The sequence below is a fragment of the Micropterus salmoides genome, unplaced genomic scaffold, assembly GCF_014851395.1.
Source record: "Micropterus salmoides isolate LMB-PRFRI ecotype aquatic unplaced genomic scaffold, ASM1485139v1 Ms_hic_scaffold_3, whole genome shotgun sequence".
NCBI classification, from domain to species: domain Eukaryota; kingdom Metazoa; phylum Chordata; class Actinopteri; order Centrarchiformes; family Centrarchidae; genus Micropterus; species Micropterus salmoides.
In genome coordinates, this window is record NW_024042261.1 from 23,138,163 (window position 1) to 23,147,893 (window position 9,731).

The 9,731-nt window shown below is 39.0% G+C and overlaps 1 protein-coding gene across 2 annotated transcripts; it reads left to right on the forward strand.

Annotated features, from left to right (window-relative positions):
• The first annotated feature begins 466 nt into the window (after positions 1-466).
• LOC119883556 lies at positions 467-9,356 on the forward strand. 2 transcript variants are annotated; one of them, XM_038694264.1, is made up of 15 exons: positions 467-664; positions 770-932; positions 1,125-1,213; positions 2,035-2,195; positions 2,308-2,416; positions 3,095-3,279; positions 3,366-3,414; positions 3,498-3,644; positions 3,743-4,069; positions 4,226-4,323; positions 4,409-4,515; positions 4,607-4,686; positions 7,741-7,769; positions 7,862-7,993; positions 8,424-9,356. In XM_038694264.1, exons 1-15 carry the CDS (start codon positions 520-522, stop codon positions 8,979-8,981), a joined length of 2,379 nt encoding a protein of 792 aa, XP_038550192.1. In that variant the 5' UTR covers positions 467-519; the 3' UTR covers positions 8,982-9,356. The 2 variants fall into 2 exon arrangements, with proteins under 2 accessions (XP_038550192.1, XP_038550193.1); XM_038694265.1 differs by having other exon boundaries at positions 3,746-4,069.
• The last annotated feature ends 375 nt before the right edge of the window (positions 9,357-9,731 follow it).

Here is a 9,731-nt window from a genome sequence, read left to right on the forward strand (position 1 = left end):
GAAAGAGGAGAGAAACAGAAGAAGATGATGATGCTGTCCACTTTTCTGTCCTCCCTCGTATCCCCAACCCCATTGCCTGTCTGTCCGCTGGTGACATGCTCATTTTTCATCTCACCATCAACCACACAGGTACCACTGATATTGTTTACTTTCATGTTGGTTTTATCGCGACTGTGGTGTTTATTTTTGTTTTAAACACTGCAATATTGCTCTAACTTTTGTATATCCCGAAGACCGCCATCTCAGCCATTTCCCAGTTTATCAGAAAGACCATCTGTTTAACAGTAACCCCGGCTGGGACTTTGGTGCCTTCAGACGTCTGCAGATACTCATAAAGCAGACAAACTTCAACTCTAGAAGGTAGTGTTGAATCCATACTGCAGATAGAGACTCAAGTGTTGATTATTTGAAATTCCATGTGACCATCTTTACTGATCCTCTCCTTTTCTCAGGTTTGCCCATGTCTATTCAGAAGCAGGGAAGTATGTGTTTGTTGACAGTGCTGTCCCAGAGTGGAGTATGGTGGTGGTGGTCAGTGAGAAAGGGACAGAGTGTAACCCTCGGGCCTCCGTCTTCCAGCCCATGACCCCGGCACAGCTGGTCAAGTACGGGATTGTTAAGCAGCACAGACTCAACCTCCTACCTGACTGGGGAGTGATAGCAGGTGTGCACCCTTACTGTTGACTATTAATGTCTACTCAACAACTTGCAGGTGAAAGGCTGTGATGAGTTTGCAATTTTATCATGACACAATACTAACTGTGTCTAGGGATCCTCAGTCTGCTGCTGGTTGTAGTTGTGGTTTTGACCACCACAGTGCTTGTTCTGCGACCTGGCAAAGCAAAACTTGTTTCCCAGTGGAGGACTAAGCCAAAGTGGCGCAGCCTTGGGGAGCCCTTTTGTCCAATGGATTGTGTTTGCAGCGGAGACAGGTCTGTTGGCTTGGTGGTGTGTTTCATCCGTGTGTCAGGATGGATGTCCTAGTGCCACATACTATGTATGTGCCCTTTATGATAAATGCTAAAAGTCACCTTCCTCTCTGTCTCATTGTTCTTGTCAACCTCTATAAACTATGTAAAATGACGTAAGACATAAACATGTGTGGCTTTGTATTTTTGTTTCAGCATAGCTGTCCCAAGCCTGGGTGGCTTCCTAGGCAGTAGGAGTGCAGGAGAGGGAGCAGAAGCTGAAGAGCCTGCTGTTTCAAAAGGAGGTATGCTCCTTGTTTATTACCATGTACTGTAGACTTCCTCCAGAAACATGATCAAACCCACTTAACTTTTTAACAACTAATTTAACAGTAGTAATGTCAAAAAATTATGGTATTACTGGTGGGTGTGGTGGAGTGCACAGTGAGTTTGTCAGCTGAATTCATCAATTAGTTTGTGAATTATATTGAGGCCTACTATTATCCTTCATAAGGAACATGTTTTGATTAAATTCAATACATAAAACCATCAATTTTCTATTTTCTTCAATAACCTGGTCATAAATCGATCTTTGAAAAAGCTTCACTGAAAATCGTTTTGGTAACTCCTTTCCATTTGACTGGTTTTCAATATATTTTTCATTGTTTCTTTCAAGTCTGCGATAATGTTTGAAATGACTATAGAGAAGAGTTGCCTTTAATGTTTCTCACTTAGTGCTTATTGCATTATTCATGCAGCCTGATAGGGCGTTTAAATGTCCATTGGCCGAGTCATTATCAAACCATCACGCATGACCAGGTAGCCGTTAACAGCCTATTCCCTATTTGATAGATGATAAAGAAAATAATGGCTAATATCACACTCTAATGACTTGTGCTGTTATCTCTAGCTCTCTAGTTAGCCTCTGCAATTTTAATTCAAGTACTTATCATCCATTGCATGCTATTTCCTGGATGGTCTAAAAGGCATGAGAACTTCTACTGAATTATTATGGAGTCCAGTTACGAAAGCAGTTGATTTCAAGATGCAGCCATTCATCACAAGAGATTACGCCATTTACCCCATTGCAACATATATATTATTAACATTTACTGTTCACATTTAGGAGGTGTGTCTGGGCGTTGTGATTTGGAGGAGTTCAATGTGAAGACTCTGTACGACAAACTAGAGGATCAGAACCTCCACATAGCTTCACAACTGGCTAGACACCGCAAAGACACACAGGAGTTTTATAGAAACATTTGTCAACAGACTGAAACACTCAAGGTGAGTTTCTCTATATTGAAGGAAAAATTGGCCATTAGATATGTAATATTTAAAACTTGTGATCCTCTCAAGTGCCACAAGAAAACAATGTCAAAATCTATATTTTTTTCAGAATGTCTTTGAAAACATGGATAATAAAAAACTTCTTAAGGACCTGCTAATTCACAATGCAATCAGGGATAAACCATCTAACAGCAGTGCAGGAGAGAGAGAAACTCAAGGTAAAACCAAATAATGATATGTGATTTCATTAGATAAATGGGCAGAGAAAATAGTTTCTTCTATTGAAAAAAAACAGCCATGTTTAATCACGAACCAAGATAATGAAATGTCACTTTGGAAAGTATGCTTATTTGCTTTCTTGTTGAGTGTTAGATGAGAAGATTGATACCTCTTTCATGTTTGTACGAAAAACATGAGGCTACAGCCAGCAGCCAGTTAGCTTAGGTTAGCTAATTTAGCACAAAGAAGTGTAAAAATTACAATTTGTGGTTTTACGGTGGGTTATGTGTGGATTAAACAAATGAGATATAACATGTTAACTAAGCTTTAGATGTGCTGGTAGATGGAATTTATGCTAAGCTGTACTAACTAGCTGCTGACCCCAGCTTTATATTTAACTTGATAATGATCTTCTTATCTAACGTTTAGCAAGTAAGTTAAGTACTTTCCAATATGTCAGACAGTTCCTTTACAGTATTACATTTTGTGCCTAAATGTAGAATAAAACACACTCAAGCACTTTTTTCATTTGCCAAAATGCTCTACTACCTACCTGGCTGTTTTACTCTTTAAATCACTGATTTTGTACTTTGAAAATGATGAAAACTATGCCACATCCTTTTGAAATGTTTAACTCTGAACTATTTCATGCGTGGGACTGAACCTCCCCATCTCAGCTGAGGCCTCTATAGCACCACTGGGAGCTGTTCTTGGGTCAGTAGAAGCTCTGTTATGCAGGCTGACAGGAGAAACTTGGCAGAACCAGGATTTACCTGGTCCCCCATACTGTCATACTGGTCCTCATGATGCCAGGGAATGTGATCCACAAGCTGGATACAACACGAACATGTTCTATACACAGGTACTGCAGCTGCATATGTTCTGTTTGGAGCACATCTTGGAATAATTAAGTAGAGAATGACTTACTCTTTCAAATGATGTCCACAGTTTTCATCAATGAACATGACCAAAGCAGAAGCTCTTCCTCATGAGCCAGGTAAGGAACAGATCTATGCAAATTCATTTACAAGTGCATCAAGATGTTATGTCACCTCAGTGAAATGATTCTTTCTTCCCCAGCCCATCTACAGAGCACAGCTCCTTGTCTAAGTGACCACGACCTGTCCAAGCTGGTCAGCATATCTCCTCTATTCAAGACCCTGCAGGAGATCCAGCAATCTTTACAAGACCTTAACACAGCTGAGTCTAATCAACATCTCCACAATGGTACAGAAACATGATAAAAAGCCTTAATCCAAGACCTCAGAAAGACAAATTGAACAACAAATTGTAGTAAATTTGAAGCCTAATGTACTTCCCTTTAGCAGATACAGAGCCTTCTGTCCAAGATGGGCAACTTATCCCGACTGCACTGGACAACCTCTCACCTCAACACTCAGCTGTTTTCCTGTTTGGCTGCCACGTGATGCAGTTGCTGGCAAACTGCCCGCTCTTTCCTTCTGTGCTTCTGCTGCTGGCCAAGTCAGTCCCTGTTTCTTCATCTTCCTCTAATGAGGCTCCACTGGCACACTGCTCAAGGGACTTTTATTTTGATGCAACCAATCAAATCCTTTATCTGTCTGAGGCAAAGCTTCAGCACGTGGGACATTTCATCGCTACCATTCTGCAGTCCATGGCCCACATAGTGTCAGGTAATCAGACAAATAATAATAGAGAGTCCTGAGACCCAATCTTGTGTAATGGTTTTGTTGTGTAGTGCAGTATAATAGCTCTGGCAATCATCTTTAAAAGCACAACATATGCAATAATTTTTTGAAAAAAATAAGATATTTTTCTTTTTTATCCAGGATCTAAAACCCAGACCTTTACCCTAGCTCTCCATGAGGCCATTTCAGCTTTAAGCCTTCAGCTGTTCAACTTTTCTTTCAAGTGGAACACAGCAGAGGTGTGTAAGTGCTGTTTTGGCCTCACACATCCTCCTCATACTGCACAATTAGGGGCAGATAACCTTTTGTTCTTTCCCTTTACAGTCAAAATTCAATACTTCTGGGGAGCAGCTTGGTGCATTAGTTGAGGAATTTCTCAACATTAGAGTTCCCACTGAAGCGCAGTTCACTGAGCACCTGTTAGCTAGCAGGTTGGTGAGAAAGATAAAACCTATGGCAGAGTGTGGTATTCCCTACAAACATAATCATGCAATTAAATACTTTTTCTGTCTTCCAATTTAGACTTGAGAAATACAAATATTTCAAGTTAGAGCAGCTCATCACAAACCTTAAACAGAGTTCAACTGAGGACACAGACAGAGGTAAGATGATTGTTCATTTCTAGTAAGTTGCAGAAGAAGATTAGGTTATAGTGTATGCAAAATCAATGACAACAATTGTAGAGTTCCTATGTGTCCTGGAGAACCTGGAAAACCTGAAAAACAGTTGGCCAATTTTCCAGTCTTGGAAAATACCTGGAAAATGAGAGAAAAAGTAAAATGTCCTGGACAATTTTGTGATGTTCTGGAAAATTATTTTAACATTATGTTGCGTTTGCTCAGTTATGTTGTGGCAGCATGTCACAAGTAGCGCAGGTTGGATGAGATTTATTCATGTGACAGAAACTCTGAATAATGTAAGTTGCATTATCGTCCAAAGGTAAATATTAGTCACTGCTGGCTGGTAACTGTGGTAGTTTTTATTAGATTTATAGATAAATGTTTTCTTCTCAACTTGTTTTAAATGGTTAAATAATGTTAAATTGGTTAACATGTTTGGTTAAGTTGCTGAAGTTAATGTGCTTGCTAGCTTGATTTGTCTGCAACGGTTTAATGTTTGTGTTTCAACTCTGGCTAGGAGCAATGGTTTCAGGTGTATCGGGTATTGTTGAAAAAGGTGGATAAGAAAGATTAGGAAGCTGTAGGTGCATTAAACACTGGCTAAATACTGTCTAACAGCACATTTTTTACTTTGCTAGCATCCCTTCAAACTTAAAGCTAAGTTACGATAAAATGACAGTAACATGACATGAAACTTTGTAGCCGTAGCTCACAATGGGTTGTGATTAGCTTCATTCATTAAGGGGCTAACATATGATGTGTTGAATTGATTTATACCACGGCTTGCTTTGTTCAGTTATTGGTGTTCAGACAGCAGTGGTTAAAATATAATTCATGAGAAGAGCACTTGATAAGCGTAGAACACAAAGGGTGTTCCAAAGGAAAAATAAATAAATTAATACAATGGCAATACTATAAAAAATAATAACAATATTGAAACATAGCATTAAAACTAATAATTTCCATGCATGTAATAGATAAGTTAAAAGGTAGAAAAGTTATAGTCATAGACTGCATGTACTAAAAATCAGACTTCCGCAGAGAGGAACATATAAGTGTATGACATGATCTCTGTCTGCCATACCAGCTAGATAACCTGGAAATGTCCTGGAAAATTATCTCTAGAAAAGTGGGAACCCTGAATTGCTCTGACCAATAAAAATAATGGGATGGACAAAATATTGTAAAACACTATACATAGTTACTAAATAAGTAAATTTTAGAAAAGCTTGATATTTATGATATTCATAGTCAGTATACCAAGATTAAAAATTCTGGCATAAGTAGGGCAAACTCTTGACACTTGATCAATGGAAAACCTATTAAGATCTTACTAGCATACTAGCAGGCTTGTACTCGTTTTCCTTATGTAGGGATTAGTTTAATTAGAATTTTTGGCCGTGGAGACATTGACCCATAATAGCTTTGGCAATCTTGTGAAACCCATGCGTTCCCATAGTTCACGACAGTAATGCACCCATATAAACTAATGAACAACTTTAATTGTGATTTTAGATTGAAGTCAGACGTTTTTCCATTTCTCTCCAGTCACAAGATCTAAAAATCATTGCCATTATATGAAGTCCTGGAGAGAAAAAGCGTGACATTGATTTTCACCTGCATTATAACCTAAAGAGCTTTTGTTCCAGAAGAATAGTCCAATATCCCAGTACACACAGTTCATGACTTTAATGACGGCACGCACCAAAGCTATTCTGAAAGCAATAGGTTGTTGTGCTTCTGCTTGACACTAATCATATATTATTAGGTGTTTAGATTATTGTGCCTTTTCCATCAACACAGATTCCATTAAAGTGGCTATATGTAGTTTTTTTATGAAATCACTTAAGAGTTAATGACTTTTTTTTCCCTATTTGTGCTTTTTCGGGGCTGGGAACAGCCACTATGCTGCTTCCTGTGTGAAGAAATCTGATCAGATTTTGCATGCTTCAGAACACCTGCCTGCTGATTCTGAACTGTACACTGCAGCTAACAAAAATCAATCAAAAATTATTAGTTCCCAGCACAACTCCAACAGAAACTCCACGTAAAAATGTTTATTTGTCCTGTAGCCCAACAGGCCAAATGAGAATCACATTGACGTTGGGCGAAAACATGGGTCAACATCAGAAAAGCGTTTGAGTCATGGAGAGACCTCCGCTTTGTTTTGGATATAAAAACCAACCCAGAGTTGGCTTTCATTTATTGGGTCGATAAACTAACTATTACTGCAAAGCATGTGAAATATTTTGTGATTTTGTGCTTTAGTTGGCTCAAGTTAGATAACATTAGCTTGCCAGCTAACGCCGACCAGTTGCTAACGTTATCCGTTGCAAAATACTATTGTTGTAACGTTATGGCTATACCACATTACTTCACCAGCTAGTGCAATCCATATTACTATCCTGTGTACCACTGGTATTTAGTGTTGATTTTAGCCTGCAAGAAATTATGTAATGGTTCACAGTAAATGTGGAGCGATTTGTTTATACATTAGCAAGGATCTGGCTTTGCTTGCTTTGTAACTTTCATTTTAGATTTATTGTCATTTTACCAATACTCAGTACTCCACCAATCTCAGTTGCCATAACTTACGAGACCCATGTAATATACATAATGTTACTTACTACAGTCTAACTGTTATACTAAAGTGTTGAAACAATCTCATCTAAAATATTTAGTCTATCTCACTTACCGTTTTCATTATCATCCAATAAATTTTAGCTATGCTGACATTGCTGAGTGCTCTGGTGAAAGATACACAACGCTGACCATGTCGGCTAAATGCAGTCGGTGTAACGTTATCATGCTTCCAGCATTTTTTGTGATGTTGTCTCTTGTTATGTCTCTGTTTTGGCTGATGCCGAGTGCTTGCCCATGAGTTTGAGCATGCGCACAAGCACACACTTGGAAACACAGTGGTTGCAATCTGAAATCACCACTAGATGCCACTGAAAACTACGTATCGTCCCTTTAAGACATTTACCCAAAATATTTTTTTTCTAAAGAATCAAAAGTCTTGTTTAATTTCAACAGGTTTACCACCAAAAGGGACGCCAATGCAGGTATCACTCATTTACAAATCATAAACTATCTTACTTAAAGAGAGTTTAGGCTCCAAGAACAACACATTACTTTATCGTTTCCTCTTTTACAGATGTCCTGTGTAGAAGAAGAAATTGACCGCATGAATGAGTCTTTCTTGCAGCTGAGCGTGCAGCTACAGAACAGAGCACAAATGAGCACACGGCTAAAGGCGAGAGAGAACAGTGCTGGCAACCATTCTGCGGTAATTAACTAGAATATTACACATTACATTTATAGTACCATAATCCAAAGAATTAACGTGGGTGGTAATTTAACTGTTGTGAAGGGTTTAGAAATTATTAGAAATTTCCTCCAATTTTTAACATACTGAGATATTCTGTTTGACATTCTCACTACTCACTCTTGTAGCCTTTCATACATAAAAATTACTTATTACACTGATACTTTTAATTTAGTTGATTGGTGATAAATAATTAAAACCTTCCTTCATGCATGTTTATTTGCTCCTATTCAGCCTGAAATTGAGAGAAAAATGTGTCAGTATGCATGAATATGATGCATGCCTGCATTTGCAAATTTGCATTGTTGCTTGCAACTATGTGCATGATTTAATTTATATATTTTACCACACATCATCTACAGTATATTCTTTGTGGTCTATCCTTTTACAGAGAGCAACACCAACAAGCATGCCAAGCCTGAGTCGTAATGGAACAATCCTGCTGGAACTGAAGAGACGCTATGTATCACAGCGCCTCAATGAGCTCCAAATCACATTAGGGCAGATCAGACGGTGCCAGCAGCATGACAGCAAGTCAAAAGATGGGACAAGAGGCCGTACACAGATAGACAGCAGCAGCACTCAGCGGGGGCAAAGGGAGCATTATCCTGGTGTAGATGGCTGCAGTCCCACTGAAGGCCAGTGTCAGGACAGAATTCTAGCTACTCAGGATCATAGCCAACAAACCGTAGGGAGTGGAAGTCTTGGTAACTATAAACTGGAGAGTCATATTTCTGAGCAGCAGAGAAGTGACACTGTCCAGAGCACCAACCCTGACAAATTACTGGACTGCCAGATGCTTGAGAGCCAAGATCGGCTGCCTCTTAATGTCCCAGGAAAGCAGGAGCTAAGCAGTCAGGTCAAAATAGAAAATACAACTGGATGTGCAGATATTGGTGACATATGGGGGCCTTCCGATCAGATACTGGGTCGGAATGTAGATAAATGATTAGAAATGTGTTGGTTTTTATGTGGTTCTCTCACCATTATTTCTCAGTCTCTTGTGCTTTTTTGTGTTCAGCCCAAAAATAGCTTGATTGTTTTTGTACAGTATATATTATATATATAATATTCATTCTTGTTTATTGGGGAATGATCTGAGTGACCTCTGTATTAATTGCGCCAGCTTTTAAACAATTCAGTTGTGTTCTTTTTAATTATCTGTATCCCGGACAGAAATAATTTCTGGCAACAAGCAGCGGTGTGACACAACCTGTCATCTTGTCCAAATAGTTTCTCAGTTAGGAGTTAATACCAGCCTCTAAGACAGGCTCTGTTCATTACCATATTATAATTGAGACAATAAACAGCTGAATGAGCCCAAGGTGACTTTTGGTTTTGTGTTTGTTCCTGCTCATAACAACAAATCTCCTGTGTAGAGGTGATGACCCACATGTCTTCATGAATATTTAATACTGAACTACAATAACTGGCTCCCCTTTTCTCTGTCTCACACGCATGCAGGTCCTTTAACCTTTCTTCTCCAAGCCCTTTTCATTGCAGTGAGCTTTCTCTAGAACCAACAGGTTAACCAAGTGAAACTAAAAGTAGCTACTTAACTTGAAATCCTGTTGGATCTGCGGCAGAAGAGAAGTCAATGCTGCGGAATGGCTGCCTTCTTTTGGTTCGATGGTTTATCTGACGCACTGGGTTTTGGGTCCTATAATAGAAAGTGAGTATTCCTACAGAGGGCTGAGCC